General features: G+C 44.2%; 2 protein-coding genes across 11 annotated transcripts in view; both read left to right on the top strand.

Moving 5' to 3' along the window:
* The window catches only part of LOC310685618 (uncharacterized protein), an 850,221-nt gene that overhangs the window by 738,939 nt on the left and 93,874 nt on the right, over window positions 1-17,408 (top strand). The window lies entirely within an intron of this gene.
* CORIN (corin, serine peptidase) overlaps window positions 1-17,408 on the top strand; it is a 127,763-nt gene that overhangs the window by 103,934 nt on the left and 6,421 nt on the right. For 8 of the 9 annotated variants that reach the window (XM_083458063.1, XM_083458062.1, XM_083458064.1 and 5 more), the window contains 4 exons: window positions 11,897-12,019; window positions 12,556-12,605; window positions 14,138-14,312; window positions 16,349-16,620. In XM_083458063.1, coding sequence (XP_083314189.1) covers window positions 11,897-12,019; window positions 12,556-12,605; window positions 14,138-14,312; window positions 16,349-16,620 — 620 coding nt within the window. Of the gene's footprint in view, window positions 1-11,896; window positions 12,020-12,555; window positions 12,606-14,137; window positions 14,320-16,348; window positions 16,621-17,408 lie in introns of all 9 variants that reach the window. The other variant, XR_014515340.1, reaches the window with a different exon arrangement.

Here is a 17,408-nt window from a genome sequence, read left to right as displayed (position 1 = left end):
ACTGCAGGCAAGAAACAGTTCACCATGTGCAATATGCTAGATCGCTCTTGCAGAACTAATTATTTAATACGTCAGAGAAATGTATGATAAATAAGCCATGAAGTCAATAACATCCAAAGGGAGGACCTGAATCTTGTTCATTCCACCAGTTCTGCTCAGATTATTTCCATTTGGCTGCTCTGACATACAAGCCTTGCCAAAATATCACTTTTGTTCATTAATCTGCAGTGTGCTTGGTAAAAGCTTAGTACCTGTTTTAAATCATTCTAAAATAAATCTAGCTGAAACTGAGAAATAGATTTTGACCAGCTGCAGAGTGCAGTGGTGCCCCTTAAGGAACTTGGAGGATTTTAAGAAGTATTTTTCATGATTCTCCAGTTCCTTTCCCGAAGCATTTTCTGCAGAAGTAAATTTATTATTATATCAGCTGAGGAGGAGCACTGTTTGGAAAAAATTGCTTGCTACAGATATATATCAAGTCTCGTGTCATTACTTTTGACCTAAAAATTGAAATTTATAGGGCGAAAAAGAGTCCTTGTTTGTTTATTTATGCAATCAAGCATCTAAAACAACCTATTCTGCAGTTAGTGTTGACTGTAGTTATGAAGACTGTGTCAAAACAGATTACATTTACTTCCCTTGATTTGTGGTTCGAGGACCCCCGACCCCCGTGAGGTGGAAATAAACACACAAGGACGCGTGGTATAAGGTTTATGGGCAAGGAAAAGGCCACAACTTTATTGGTTACTGCAATGCAAAGGTATTGGCTTAGGCATTGGATGACCACAGCAGAGGGGTTGAATCATCAGTAGGGTAGACGGAGCCAGTTGATGCCTATCCAACTATAGGCTCACCCCTGATGTCACCGGGGTCGTGCCATGGCCTCCAGCCAAGCAGGCATCGGACAGAATACACGACCGCCGGATTCCTTTAACGGAATACCCAAATCGAAGGCGTAGGCGATGGCCACACCTAGCCTTCCCACACAGCATAACACCCAAATCCAATGCCTAACCGCCACCCGAGCCGAAAAGGCTCGCCGCCAATACCCTCAAAGCCGTAACCAATCCCTAACACTCCTGATTACGCTGTCCAACCATAAGTCATTCCCCTTATCCGTGAGGTGAACCCCGTCATCCCGGTATAAGGCGCCATCGCCAATCCGGATGCGGTCATGACTGATAACTTGGCCATACAAAAAGCGCACCCAGCGGGACACGGCCCGGTTCAGGACTTTCCTGGATCTTTCAATGGCCATACAACTCTGCGCACCGCGCCAAACAGTTCTTTTCAGGAGGGATGACCAAAACAACGTCGTTCCGGGGCACAAAGCCGCGATTTCATCGATATCAGACCTTATGGCCCAAGATAAGTCCACGCTTTTTCTGCTCACAAGATCATTCTCGCCCAACTGAATGATCATAATGTCGGGGGGGCCGAATGCTGCCACCTTCGCCCTCAGCAAGGGCATAAGCTCCTGCCAGAGCATGCCTCTTCTGGTGTACCAATATACACGTACTCCTGGGTGCAAGCCCAGGTTGGCGGTGAGGCCCCGGCTGACAGCCCTCTTGTGGGCCCAGTGGACAATACTGTGGCCACAAATCCACACGGTCTTCCTGTGGGCCCAGTGGACAATACTGTGGCCACAAATCCACACGGTCTTCCTGAAAGCCACTATGAAAATGAAGGAGAGAGAAAAAGGGGTAAGCGGGGAGAAGAAATAGGCCCAAATTAACGTATGTAAGTTTTATAAGCGTTAGACTTCCAGCGGCCCAATTCCTTAATTCTATCAGCAGGCAGCCCCAAGCACGCGGCTGTCGTGGCGGCACCGATCCTAAATGAATGCGCCGCGTAATCCTGTGATGGTAAACCGCACGCGTCAATGGCCTTGCGGAGCACCCTAGAGAACTGGTGCCTCAACAGAGGAGACCCGTCCTCGTGGACTAGAAGTGGACCGGGACCGGGAGGGCGCAGGCGGAGGAAACACCTGGTATCCTTGACTGATGCTGTAAGCTTTATTAGGACTCCCCTGCCAGCCTGATCCGTCTTTGACTGACGTATCCGGACTGTCATGCCTGCCTCAGACAAGTGGACGTCCTCCATCAGGAGCCCGCAGCCAGACCCATTTCCAGCTGCCTCAACCACCACCTCGCCCACCCGGAGGGCGCCGGAAAAGGCGATGGCAAAGGCCGCTGAAAAGAGTCTGGCCTCGAACTTGGACCAACAAACCGACCTTAGCTTTTCCGTATCTGGCAGAGCAGCCCATATGAGATTGGTTTGCGGCCCCTAGCTCTGGACGGTTGCGATCAACCCCATCCCTCTATTGCTCTACGAACTAGAAAGTCACAGCAAGGGTCAGAGGCCAATGTCGCTTTGGCGAAAAAACTGATGGCGGCCGTATGTATTTTAAAGGTTTTAGATGCTCGCCCCAAGTCGTCCAGGTGGGCTAAGTATTCTAAGACGTCATCAGTGGTGGGTGGCACGCTAGCAGGTTGCCCGGATACCCTGACCCTAAAGCCCAGGAAATTGCACCAGGCCTTCTTGTAGGACCTAAGAGTGGAAGGCGCGATAGACGCTAATACTCCCTTGATCACTTTGCGTCTCCAATGCTGCACAGGTGCTCCGGAAAGGGTTTGGGCAACAGTTGAGCTCCAGGTGCTAGCGACCAGAAGTGGGACATCTGAAATCGAGATAAAGCATCAGCAATGTTATTATCTACTCCGGGTACAAATTTGGCTGAAAAGACTATATTATACTCAAGAGGACGAAAGATCGCAGGAGGGCGGAAACCCTTGCCGTTTTTGATGATTGCCTCGCCAAGATTTTTACCACTGCCTGATTGTCAGATCTGAAGCACACCCGGCGATTTCGGAACTCCTCTGTCCAGATGTGTACCGCTACTGCTATAGGGAAGAACTCGAGAAAAATAAGGTCACGAGTGATGGCGGTACCCTGCCAGCTCGCCGGCCACTGCTGAGCGCACCAACGACCCCTGAAATACATGCCGAAGCCTAAGGATCCTGCTGCGTCGGATTGGACCTGGAAGTCTGAGGACAGATTAATAACATCCTGCCACAAGGAGACCCCATTGTAGCGCTCCAGAAACATAGCCCAAACCTCCAAGTCTGACTTGATTGACATGGGAAGTCGGACCCTCTGATGCGGGTACTTGAGGCCCGCTGATAGTCTGGCCAGCCGAGCGCAGAAGGGGCGCCCTGGGGAAACCCCCCTACAGGTACTGCACCAAGGCCGAAAAGGCCTCCAGCAGTGAGGCGCATTCCCCGGAGCCGGACCTCCCCACGAAGAGAAAGTCGTCCAAATAGTGCGTAACCCCAATGGAATTTGTTTTAAATCTTAAGGCCCAATCCAAAAAGGTGCTAAATGTTTCGAAAGCCGAACAGGCTACAGAGCAGCCCATTGGCATGGCCTTATCCACATAATATTTACCTTGAAATATGCACCGGCAAAAGGCGGAAAGCCGATTCAATATCACACTGCGCCAAAAGCGCCCCTTGACCAAAACTCCTGATCAATTTAACCGTGTGATCGAAGGTGGCATACTTCACCGAGCATAACTCTGGTGGAATGGCGTCATTTACTAAGCCGCCCTTCGGATAGGATAAATTGTGAATGAGCCGAAATTCCCTGGGATTCTTCTTCGGCACGTTGCCCAAGGTTTATATGCAGGTTTGGGAAGGGTTTTTGTTGTTGTTGTTGTTGTTGCTGTTGTTGTTGTTGTTGTTTTGATACTGTAAATGTCAGGTTTCAGTTTCACTCTAGCTAGAAATAACTGCTACATATGCAACATGTTCTAGAAGATTGCCAAAGGTGAGCTCTTAGCCAAAGCGTTATCCACTTCAGTGTTATTTCTCACAAAACTAGCAATTTGTTTACTAACTATACATGTTCCCTAATATGGTTAACGGACTGAAATTATGCGATTCCGACTGTTGGGCTTAAAGGCTTACTAGATTCTAGGACTGAGGACTAAATCATTATTGTACTTCTTTGCAATTTTGCCCACAGCTGCCCTGCTCATTGGGAGAACAGGGAATGGATCTGGAACACTTCAAAGCAGTACCATTGCTCCCATGTGTCTTTCTGTTTGGGCTGTCATTTTGTTAAAGCTGTGGTCCTGCTCTTGTAGTTGATCTGGGCGAAAAGGCAGGTTCCCCAGGAAAAAATAATTCCTGTATGAGGTGTTATGGAATGATACATTTGGTAGCCTAATAATCTCAAAAGGGGGGTGGGTCTGGGAAGGGGTGTCTCTGTCTGGAGACCAAGCAGGGGCTAAGTGGTGGCCCTGTTGGGTTCATCCCATAGTGTATGCCATAGTGTGACTCCAGAGGCAGAGGTAGCTGCTCTGGCACCCAGAGTGGCACACATGGTGGGGTGGGGCTAGCTACCCATGGGGCGGGGCGAGCGTCCTTTCCCTTACTGACTTCTGATTAGTAGAGTCCTTCGCGGTTAAGGAGCCAACTACTAGGATTCTAACCCTCTGAGAAACCCTTCCAAAGATAGGATGCTGCACTTCCGTCCGGATGGATAGACAAGTGGTTGAGGAGAGGAGAAAGCTGAATTTGAGAAAATGCTAGACCCAGAAGGACTTTATCGATGGTTCCCTGCTGCGGGGGTTCATCTGGAACTAGAGTGGTGAAAGCCCCGACCTCCCCGAAAGAGCCGCTTCCCTTTGTAACACACTGTGGCTGGGTGAGCCCCTGCACATTGGCATTGCCCTTTATTGAATTACCCGCACAACTTACGTTTTAAGTCCTTCTAAGGTCCAGCTTTCCAGTGCGATACACCTCTGATGGCTTCTTCTCGACATGAAGGGCGTAAGCCATTCTGACTCGTCATCACCGACTGATGAGGTGCCTGATTCTGGAAGCTAGACCCTGGGCTGCTTATTCTGCAAAGAACTAGAAGAACTGGAAGCCACCGGGTTATTGATACGGGCCGGCAGCCACCACACAGGCGCCCTGATGCGGTTCTGAAAGTCGTCACCGAGCAAGCCCGAGACCTAGTTTGCACAGCCGCTGTTCCTGACTGAGGGCTTGGGCCTGCGCCTGGGTTGTTTAAAGGCTGGAACTGGTTTGCGAAACAAGGAAGTAAGAAACGCAAGGCAAATAGAACTAAAGAATAGCTAAGAGAAAGCGCTGCTCATAGTCAACAATGAATGATCTGAAGGCATTGAGGAAATGCGAAATGGGTTTTGGTTTTATTATTATGACGGTCGCCAGCAGCAGTGTGTGCTGGTGCTGCACCCGTGCGCTTCTTCTTGGGCGCCATGAGCTGCTCTGTGCACTAGCAAAATGCTATTTATTTTGTCACTAATTACTTTATTTTATTTTAAATTTAATTTTCATTTATTTATTTATTTAATATTATTAATTATTAATTATTAATTATTAATTATTATAATAATATTTATATTTATTTATTATTATTATTTATTTTTCAAATTTATTTTATTTATTATTTTATTTTATTATTGTTGTTGTTATTTTTTTAATTAGTATTAATATCACCAATCAATTAATAACTTGACTGTAAATAAATGTTAGTAAACAATTATTGTGCATCAATAAAGTTCGGAGCACTGTTGATGAATTAACTATTAATCAATAGTATCTCAATTAATAGCCAATGGATTTATAGCTATGAGTAGGAATTACTATTATCAATTGCTCCGCGTAAATGCTGACAAAATGAACAATAACCAGCAACCTTGGCATTATCAGCATTATGCTCCAACCAGTTGAGCTATCCAGGCTCTTAAGTTGCCCCTTTTAAATGATAGGCAAATCTAGGCGCAAAGCAATGCCAAGTAATCAAACAGAATTGAAAATAACTGCTCACAAGGAGATGCTCAAAAGCTGCAGCCAAAATAAGACAAAGGAAATCAATAAGATTCCACACCAGCGGCCATGCTGGAGAAACTTTATCAAACAAAGGAAACTTTGCCCAACAAAGGAAAGTAAATCTTTGCCCACAAGGTGGCTCAAGACCAGTTGAGGGAAATAAGGGTGCTTAAACAGACAAAAGACTGTAATTGGTCAAACTGCTGGTTAGTTAAACTGACAATGCAACTAGAGCTGCTGAACTGCCAGGTGCATAAAGACAATGCCTCCCAAAATGCTGGTCACTCAGAGAGCAATCAAGCCTGCCCCAGCAGTTGAAAAACCTGTCTGGCAACTGTGATTACTCAGGCAAGAAGCAAAGGAAACTCCAAAGACCAATGTATCTCCTGCAAGGGGAGGGGTGTAGGGAGGGAGGAGGGGTGGAGGGCAGAGAAGGAAAGTGGGGGGGGGGGGGAGAGTTGGGAGGGAGGAGGGGTGGAGGGAAAATGAACATGCCGGGCAAGGAAAATCTTTTTGAAGAAAAGGAAAAATAGCTATCCTGTACAGTGAGCCAAAATGAAGTCGAAATATAAACAGTGTATTAACCTGGACTTTTCATTAAGGTACCATAAGCCGTAACCTTTGTTGTTGTTGTTGTTGTTGTTGTTTAAAAGTGGTTTTCTTTAGGGAGCCTGTACTGGCAAGTGAAGCCAATGACAAGAACCAGGCAAAGGCACACCTTCAAAGGTTCTAAACGTATGAACGTGCAGTGCTGAGGAATGGTTCCCCGATCAGAAACCCTGAATTGTCCACCCCAAGCCCTGCCTTATTTCTATCCCCCAAACATCAAGCGAAGGGGGGGGGGGTGGCTTAGAGAAACCAAGAGGGGTGAGGTTTAAGCGCACAGTCTTTACCAAGCCCCGGCCGCCTTTAAAATTTACAGGGGGCTCCCGATTTAAGTGGTACCAATGGAAGGGATGGCAGGGTAAATTAATTAAACCCACGCTAGAAGAGTAATAAATCAATAAACGGCAGGCACCAACACACGCTGCAAGCACACACACACAACTTAAAATTAGAGAGGAACAGGAAAAGGAACCCTGAGGATCATTTAGTCCAACCCAGGCAATGCAGAAATATTCAGCTGTCCCATACAGGGATCAAACTTGCAACCTTGGCATTATCAGCACCATGCAGTCACCCGGACCAGCCATGCGATTGGACAGGCAAGGGCAATAGAGGGGAAATGTACAAGCACCCTGGCCAAAAATTAAAATAAGACGCACAGCTCAGCTACCAAGCAATAGTAGGGAGGGAAGACAATCGAGGAGACAAGGGAGAAAGAAAGATGGAGCCACACTCACACTCAGACCTCACCGGGGGCATGTGCTGGGCAAGGGAGCAAGCTGCAGCTTAAGAAAGGTAATTCGCACTTAGACAGCACAAACAAATCAAGGAGAGGGGGGAAATGGAAGGTTAAATGTAGGTTTTTACATGGAAAAAGGAGGACACAGCAAGGCAAACCTGGATTTTTAAAAGCAGTAAAGCAATGAGCGCACGCAAGCCTCCTAAAGTTAAAAGGCAAGCCTCCACACACACAGACCCCCCAACTCCAAACCTCGTGGCTCTTCCCTGTGATGGCTGTGATGACTCCTAGCTGCTGACTCTCGAAGCGGCTGCGAAGAAAGAGGCTGAGGAAGGGGCCGGCCCCAGCATATATTCCAGGTTCGGCCCGCCCCCTTACGGGCGGCTCCAGGTGGGAGCCGCCTCCTGGGCGTGTGGCGCCGGCCAGGTGAGTAGGAAGAGGCAGGGGCTCCCGCCCCTGCGTGGGCGGGGTCGGAGCTCCCGTCCACAACCACTCCCCTCCCTTTGGGGAGGAGAGTCTTTCTCATCACTTGATTATTCAATATTTGGGGTTGGTTCACACATGTCCATTCATTTGCATGGGGCATCTCAGATCTAACAGTACAGCTAGAACTTCAAATGTCCTCAAATGCTGTATTTTTCAGTGGAGTTGAGAAACATTCAACAACCAGTTATCAAATGTAGAAAAATCAAGTGATGTACATGCATGTGTGAACGAGGGCTTGATTATTCATACCTGAATGTGTGAACAGAATCCATGGAAAAGCACTGAATTTGAGGGGTTGTGATTGTTTTGCCACAACATATGATCTGTGATTACTCAGTTCATACATGCAAGCCAGCCAAGGACATATCCTTCAACATTTCTCCAATGAAAATAAGGAAGTCCCATTCCAAAATGATAATTTTACTATTTATACCCCACACATCTTACTTGGTTGCCTCAGCCACTCTGGGCAGCTTCTAACATACAAAAAAAAACCCAGAATAAAACATTAAACATTTTAAAAAACCACTTCCCTATACAAGATTGCCTTCAGATGGCTCGGGGGTTGGATAATTCCATACCCTCCACATTCTCCAGTGAAAATAGGGACATCCTGAGGAAAAGTGGGGCATTCTAGGATCAAATCAGAAACCAGGACAGCTTCTCTAAATCAGGGACGTCTCTGGAAAATAGGGACACTTGGAGGGTCTACAATGATGGTTTTCAAGACATCAATAGGTATGTGTGAATCAGCCCTTTACAGGGCAATTCTAATCCATTTTCAGTTGCCTGTTCAGCAGGTACAGAGGATGGTTTCAGATATTGTACTCAACTAGTTGGAAAGGAACCACCAGTGATTCGGCATCTCCAGCTCTTTGGATTGTGTAATAGCTGACAGAGGAAGTGTGAATTACTCATGCTTCCTTTCTCGTTGCTTTAGTGGAATGTCGCAAATCCACCCAGACAATTAGCCTTTCCATCATAACCCTGAAGCTTTTCTCATCATGGGAAGTGATGTTGGTGATAAGCGTGAAAACAGAAATCGCTGTTCATTGAAGTTGTAGTTTGTGCTGCTGCCTGAGTTTCCTATTCCAGTGGTGCACTCTTCACAGAAGCAGACTCCCTGGACCTGTTAAATGCATAAATTAAATGCTACTCTGAGCTCTGTGGGAAGGAAGGGAAGGATATATAGATTTAATAGATACAAACAAGTACATGGCTAGTTGTAACATTCTTAAAAATATATTATCAGGTTCTAGATATTGTTAACTGAGTAGATGTTTTTTAGTTCATTAATCATCTCTCTTCTAACCATTGAATTATTTGATTGGTTATGTTTAAATAATCACCCAAAACTCAATATGGAAGATCACTTACAATTAAATAAACAAAAAGCAGTATTTAATATTTGCTTTTTCATAGCCTATTTCACTTACATACCAAGGCTAAGATGGCCTTGTAAAAATATATAAGTGTTCCTCTGAGTCTTAAATGCACCAATAAAAATTGGCCCTTACTAATTGATTCATTAATTAAGTTTAATTAAAATTGCAGTGTCACAGTGTGAATAATATCAACAGCAACAACGATACAGTGGTACCTCGGGTTAACTACTTAATTCGTTCCAGAGGTACCTCAGGGTAAGAATGGTTTCAGGTTAAGAGCGGACCTCTGGAATGAATTAAGTACATAAGCAGAGGTACCACTGTAAAACCATAAAAAACTAAAGAAATACAGCAGACACTACAGTCACCCACAATATAATACCACATATTTAAAAACGGAGAGGCCCAGACTGCAAAACTTATTTAAAAGGTCTCAGTAGAGTTCTATTACTGAAAGAGTTTTCTCCCTGATGATTACCCACCTCATTTCATTCAGTGTGGTCATGTGGAACAGGGCCTCCAAGGAGGATTTTAAGGTCTGAGTAGGTACATATTGGAAGAAGCAGTCTTTCAGGTAAGGGCGGTTGGCAGTGGGATGCTGGTGAAGCAGTGGCTGTGGTGTATAAGGGCAGCCAGTGGCGGGATGGTGCATTATGTCAATGCAAACCCACATTTGCCACCAAAACCGCTACCAGCAGGTTGCCAACCAGAGCTCCTAAATGAGTGCATATATTGGATACAAAGTTTGCAAACACACATTTGTTGTATTCCTGTTTTCTGTATTTTGTACAGCTAAAACTGCAGTGTGAAAAGTGGCACTAATAGGTCTTTCTTAATCCTAGCCAAGAACCTGGCATAGTTGAACGTAGGCTAGGCATAGGTCCTATTTTCCCCCCTTTCACTGGGAGCAGCTTCCTTAATCGCTATCATGGCCACAAACATTTTACATTCCAAATACCCCACCATGACAATCATCTGGTCCAAGCTGATGAGTGAGGCCTCAGGCCCACCTGAGTAAATAGAGAGCAAAGGAAAGGGGACAGAGTGATGTGGTGGATAATGTAGGCCCGTGACAGAAGGCTGGTTCCACACCCTGAAATCATACATAATGATGGGACCCTGTTCAAACCAGATGATGAGCACTTAATTTGCAATCGGCAGTGGCTTGTTGGATTGGTTGCAGGTGGAGTAAGTTTGGTGGTGAGTTGTCGGAGCTAGCCGACTTGAGTGGCAGAACAGACTTTGCCTGAAGCAAGAGAGGCAGTCGGGAGATGGGCCCACCTACCCTGCTCAACGGGGAAATCTCCCTGAGGGATCTTAGAGGGAGGCACTTTTTTCCAGACACCCAGTTCAGAGGCGGAAGGGCCACGGTGCCTATACTAGCTATCAAATGGGTTTTATGGATGCGGTTCACCTCATAGGCAGACCCCTAAATTTGGTTAACTCCAATTCATCTGCTAGCTGGTGAATCGTTGGATCCATGTCCAATGCCTTCACCAAACCTTTGCATCTGTAATCAATAAAGTTGTGGCCAACGTAAATCTGACACATGCCTCCTGGTATTGATTTATTGCCTGTGCTCCCCACCACGGCTCCATTGCACCTGGGCCCACAACTTCTTTTATCAACAAAATGATTCCGTATTCTGTAGTGGTGTGGAAATTATTTAGCATGACTTTATTATGCTCTATTGAAAATTCAACTTTGACATCTGTCTGACAAAATATATTAAGAGAAATCTTGTAAGGATTTTTTTTTTAGACTGGATCTCATTGCCCCTTCCAGGTGTGAATTAACTGATTTAGGGGGAGCACAAAGGGAGAATGAATAATTTAGTGAAATGTTAGTACCTGATGAATCAATAGCATCCCTTAGGGCTTAAGTGTTTGCATGAATAGCCTTGTAATAGAGAGCTTTGAATACAGAAGGAAAATTTAGTTACCGAAAACCCAAAGGGATGCAGAAACTGGACTTGCTGACTTGCCAGATCTGATTATTTGCTTCTGAGCCTTTTTAAAAAGAGATTCTGGATTTCAATACAATCTGAGATATTCTTCTATCTGAATAGTTCCCTTGATCACCTTAAGGGGGGGGGAAGCATTGCTCTCTATGAATACGCCTGATAATATCTTATTAGAAAAGCAGTGGGAATTAGATTGACAGACACATAATGGGTAAGGGAAGAATGGCCAGGAAGAAGAAATCCATGGAGACCACAAACACTGAATGCAGTCATTAACATTATAACAAAACAGTAATGCATTAGACAGATGTAAAGAAAAATGAGCTATGCTTTGAGCCACTAGAGAGAACTCTTGCAATTTCCATTTCCAAGTCTCATTTCTTCTTCTGGAAGTCAGACATATTCTCTGTAATAATATAATAAAATGTTATCTGGTCCAACTTTGGAAAAATCTCTCCCTGAAGCATATGCAGAAGTAGGATATAATTCAATTGCCTGTTTGAGAGCTGTCTTAGAAATTACTTATCCCATTTGAAGGCCACAGAAAAACCCTGACTTGTGCCAACCCTGTGTACAGGGAGGATAATGTTTAAAAGCACTTTACATATAGCCTCTGCCTGCCTATGCTGAAAGCATCTGGTGGTAATGGCTCTGGTGTCCAAATACCCTATATACTAAGCAGTGAGCACATGGTAATGATGAGCTTTCAGCTTTAGCAACAATGAGGGTTTTCCATGGAGTGCACATGGAATACATTTCCTCTGCAACTGAGGCATCCTCTTTCTTTCCATTGAAAAGTTTCAGATTCTAATATCAACAAATGTACTAAGCTACCTTCAATGTGTGTTTATTTCAGGGGGCCACCTGTGACAGAAATCGTCCCAGAGTATGAGCAGCCACCATATGAGAAATGGCTAAATCTACACTCTGACTGGGAGACAAAAAATATATCCACGTTGCAGGCCCTTTTGGTGAAAGGGTGAGAAATAGCTGTGCTTCTATTGTAGATAGAGTGAAAATGAAATTATGCTTTAAAAACGGTAATTTTTTTCAAACCAGAAACTTGGGGGATTTAGATGTTGACACTTGGTATTTTGAATGCCTGTATAAAATTTCAAATTTCACACTGAAGGATTCAAATTCATAGTTTATTAGTTCATGTCAGAAATGTGACCTTTCACATTCCTATTAACACTTAAACACTTTGTATACAAAGCCACCTGAAAGTTTTATAAGCAGATTCCAAAATCTCATTGACAGTGATAAAACTAATGTAGGGAAGTTTGCCAGATCAAACTCACATAGTCTGCTGGTATAAATTAAATACAAAAAGATTGCTTCTAAAAATCAAGAGCTCTCCAATTTTGAAGTACTTTGTTTAATGAGATAGGAAGACCATTGGTGCCTGTAAGAGAAATTCAATGGATCAATGATCCATGTGCTTATATATTAAACAGGTGGAGTGTATGTATAAAGACCCTGTTCTTCACAAAAGCTTTGTATCTCTATCTGTAGGTTGCCATGCAGAAGCAAGAGTATGGTTTCCCTTCTCTGCACCAAAGAAGGTAAGCCACATAACTTATCTAACTATGAAGAAGGAAATTGGGTAGGTAACTTGGAAATCACCAACATGTCCCACTGATTTCTAAGAATACACATGGCTGCTTAAGAGTCTAGGAATTTCCTTGAAAGGTCCACCCAGACCAGCATCTGGCTTAATGCAGTGGGAAAGAGATTCCTCCCAAGAAGCCCACAATCAGGGTTTAAAGGGAACAGGGTATGTCCAATGGACCCATTGAAATCAGTAGGCTTAAGTTGGTCAAGTCTACTGATTTCAGTGGGTCTACTCAGACTATGACTTGGTTGGATACAACCCATGAGGAAGCTCTGCTGTGGCTTCCTAGAAACTTGCATTCAGTGACTTAGTGCCCCTGAAGCTGGGAGTCCCATATGACCATCATTACTAATAGTCATTGACTAGTGGGACCTACAACAAAATGCTGCAATGTGGAGTGCTCCTCTTCTACAGCCATACCTGCTTCTTAGATGCTTCATTCTGTTCCCACTCCCTGTTAGTTAAGATCCTTGATTAATTTGCTGTTGATATTTACGGACACCTCTCACTTCCATCCATTGGGACATCTAAAAACAGCTTTTCATTGTGAACCAGAATATGACCAACCCCGAAAATGTGATGACTCCCTCTGTTTCTAAATATCTTCTTCCACTATTCTTTACCATTCTGCCTCCTTCTAAGTTCTCACCCCCCCTCCAGGCAGAATTCTGTGTCACTGAGCACACTTGGTTCTCATTATTATGTGTTGGGGGTTCCTTCCTTAATGTTTTTTGTGCTTCTGAAAACTGAGGTTACTCCAAGTCTACTGAGACCTTGTTGTGCATGAGTGGTGTAATTTTGGATTCATAAATAGTTTGACAAAAGACACATAATATTTGTCACTTGACATACTTTGGGAGTTTGCAGACCTTGGGGCTTAATTGAGATAGTCCCCCCCCCCAAAAAGGGAGCAAAGTATATGGTGTTTACAGAGATAAATGATCTAGCGTTAAGGGTGAGGATTAAAGTGACCAATTCTGAAGATGATACCACACTACCAAATTATTTCACTGTGTATTTCAGGCGGTACACATGGGTGTGCCAGGATTTGTGTTAGGGGGGGGGCAGAGCCTCAGTATTTTTATTGATTTAAATGATTGGGGGGGGAAGCTGCCCCCACCCCCCTTGGCTATGTCCATGGTCCAGAATCCAAATACCTGGGAAGTACAAGAAACAAGGTCCAGAAACAGTCTGATGTCTAAGCATGATGTGTGTGTATTCTAGTGAGCACCTAGGTGGCAGGGAAAAGCAAATCAGGGAACTGATGAAAATATGTTGTTCCGGCACACTGTGCTGGCAGCTGAACTGAGTGCTCCAAGCCGTCCGCATGCAGATTTGGTCTACTCATGAGGAGTAGCTTATTCATAAGTCTTCATTTTACTGCTGAGGAGTCCTTGTTCCACAGATGGGCTCTTCAGCATATTGTGGCCAACGGAATATTCTGGTCCTTAGCAGCAAAATGCTTCATATGTTTCTTAACAGACTGTGGCCGTCGCCCTGCAGCTCGCATGAGCAAGAGGATCCTTGGTGGCAGGACCAGTCGCCCAGGACGATGGCCTTGGCAGTGCTCCCTGCAGAGTGAGCCAAGTGGGCATATATGTGGCTGTGTCCTCATTGCAAAGAAATGGGTCTTGACTGTGGCACACTGCTTTGAAGGGTGAGTGGTGCTGAGAATGCTTTGTTAGAGGCACATAAATCATTCCTAAACTGGTGTTGCACAATGTTCAGCAAGCCCATGAATTAAATCCTTTGGGCTGGAAGAGGCAATACAAATGTTAGGTAAAAGGTAAAGGGACCCCTGACCATTAGGTCTAGTCGTGACCGACTCTGGGGTTGCGGCGCTCATCTCACTTTACTGGCTGAGGGAGCCGGTGTACAGCTTCCGGGTCATGTGGCCAGCATGACTAAGCTGCTTCTGGCGAACCAGAGCAGTGCACAGAAACACCGTTTACCTTCCCGCTGGTGTGGTACCTATTTATCTACTTGTACTTTGATGTGCTTTCGAATGGCTAGGTTGGCAGGAGCAGGGACCGAGCAACGGGAGCTCACCCTGTCGCAGGGATTCAAATTGCTGACCCTCTGATCGGAAAGTCCTAGGCTCTGTGGTTTGGACCACAGCGCCACCCGCGTCCCTTGAATGCTTTGTTAGAGGCACATATATCATTCCTAAACTGGTGTTGCACAATGTTCATCGGGCACATGGATTAAACCCTGTGGGCTGGAAGAGGTAATACAAATGTTACACTGATCTTATTGAAAACTGCTTTTCTCCGGTGACTAATCCCAGCTTGCATTTAGAAGCATTTCCTCATGGGTAACTTTCCAGGGCTGGTATGTGAGTGTGGTGAGTGGAACTAACGTCAAAAAGTGGGTGGAGCAGCAAATATGTCTTCGAGCTTGTACAGCTGCCCAAACTGTAGGAAGAGGGAGATTTACTATCCCCCTCTTAATTCCTGAATTATAAATCCAGTACAGTTATGATTGCCCCTCACACTCAGAAACATCACATGGTGACTATCATTTATAAACATCACTTTGAAACGCAGCACTCATAATATGATGTCTGAGATTTTTTAAATGCATGGTTAGTTTGCTATTATTAGATAACACTTTCACAAAATGACTTTTTATTGGCCCAAGGATATGCATTTAAAATTGAAAAGTCTTTCCTTGTTTGGGCTCAGGGGATTGAAAAATGGAACAAATCTCTGAGGAGAGAAATATCTTTATGATTTGACTTTCCAGCCTCTGCATGCCATGTTATTAATAGCCTTTGTGTCAAAATCAAACACTTTGAAACACTAGTTCTGTTTGCGAATGGACAAGCAGTCCATTAATAAGTTTGTCGCAGTATTGCCTGCATCTCAAACTCTGTAGATGCCAATGATTTATTCAACTCGTGTGGCATCTGCTGTGTAAATGCTTTTTTAAAAAAAGAGAGGAGAGAGAAGTTACAGAATCTATAATAGAGCAATTTCTGTATCTGTTCATAGTTCTTTCCTTTTCCACTTCTGCTCTTTCTTTGTCTCCCATTTCTAAGTTTAGCCATTCTGTTGCACACACTTATTTCCCTTCATTATACCAATTAGGCTCCGCTTGCTTGCCTGACATTTCTCACTATCTCCCTTTTATCCATATTTGGTACATTCTAATCTTACATTATAACTGAGTTGCTGGTTTGATTTGAATACTGTTTCATTCAGTCCTTCTTCATTCTGTAGCAATCTGCATAATAATCAGTATTTCTTCTTCATTGTTTTACAGAATAGTGCATTCTTTTGTTCTCTGGTCTGTTGTCTCAATACTATTCCCCCTATATATTATTGTGCAGTGTAATCTCCTCATAGTGCACTGTGACTCAGAGTTAAGGATCTGGAAACATTCTAGAAGGAAAGATTATGTCCTCAAGTGGAACATGGGCAAAGGTTATACAGTTATGCTGTACTATGATCAACACTATTGAAAGCCTGCCAAAATGTCTAGAAGAATCAACACTCCCATAGTAATCCTCACATCATAGATTAGTCCACATAGTGCACAAGGCAGTTTTAATGCCATAACTAGGCCTGGACCCTGATTGAAGTAGATCTAAGAAATCTGCTTATTCCAAGAATGTCAGCATTTGAAGTTGCTTCTTTGGAAAGAGATAAATTCAGAACTAACGGCATATATTATTTCTTTCCTCTACACAAGGAGAGAAAGCCCTGCTGTGTGGAAAGTGGTGTTTGGCATCAACAACTTGGATCATCCTTCAGTCTTCATGCAGACCCGCATGGTGAAGACTATTATTCTGCACCCCCGATATAACCGTGCTGTTGTGGATTATGATATAAGCATTGTGGAACTCAATGAAGACATCAATGAGACAAGCTATGTACGGCCAATCTGTCTACCCAGCAGGGAGCAGCTAGTTGAGCCAGATACCTATTGCTACATCACCGGTTGGGGACACATGGGCAACAAAAGTAAGACTAATGTTTTCCATATTTAAACACAAATCTGTTTATCTTCCATCGACTTCTGTTAGTTATCTTAGTGGAAATTTTACGGTTTCAACACTAATGACGAATCTTTGCTGTGTATTATAGAATATTAGAATGCACAATATAAACCCAAAGTCCACAGCTTGTTCTCACTTTACACTGAACTGAATAGGGACTGGAATACAAAGAAGGGAGAGAATTGTATGTGTACCTGCATTTTCATTACTGTTTAGCTGCAATAAGAACCCTAGGCCCTTGCGTAAAATGTATGTCTATGAGGCTTCCTGGAGGTGGGAAGTATACTGCTGAGTAAAGTAGTGTTCTCAGAATGTCCAGGAACTTTGAGGGCTGGTAGCAACATCTACAGTGCTAATGGGAATCTGTGACGGCTTGCAGTCATTAGCCAGGACTAGCAGTCACTTGGGTTGGCACTATATTTCAGAGGTACTAGTGAAAGCAGCCTGCGATCTGAAAAGTGATGCTAGGGCTTATCTTCCATATTGTGCATCATCTGAAATGTGCAGCTTGTCATCTTACGTGACATTATAGGGAATGTAGGGGGTGTACCTTCCATACTGTGTAGTTTTGTGAGAGTTGAGAGTCTGTGACACCCCAAGGGATCCTGCTCTTGGGATTGCAAAGTTTTCTGAACTAGTCCTGTTCAGCTTTGTGTAAGTGACGCGTGGTGGCAGCCCATACTGCCACTATCATGTTTTAAAGCAGTGAGAGGTGACCCACTGGAAAAGGAAAGAGCATAAACAAGTATATAT

The sequence above is a fragment of the Podarcis tiliguerta genome (genome assembly GCF_965153285.1).
Source record: "Podarcis tiliguerta genome assembly, chromosome: 9".
Classification (NCBI taxonomy): Eukaryota; Metazoa; Chordata; class Lepidosauria; order Squamata; family Lacertidae; genus Podarcis; species Podarcis tiliguerta.
The sequence above is the reverse complement of the archived record's forward strand: the minus strand, read 5'-3'. Positions and strand labels throughout refer to the sequence as shown.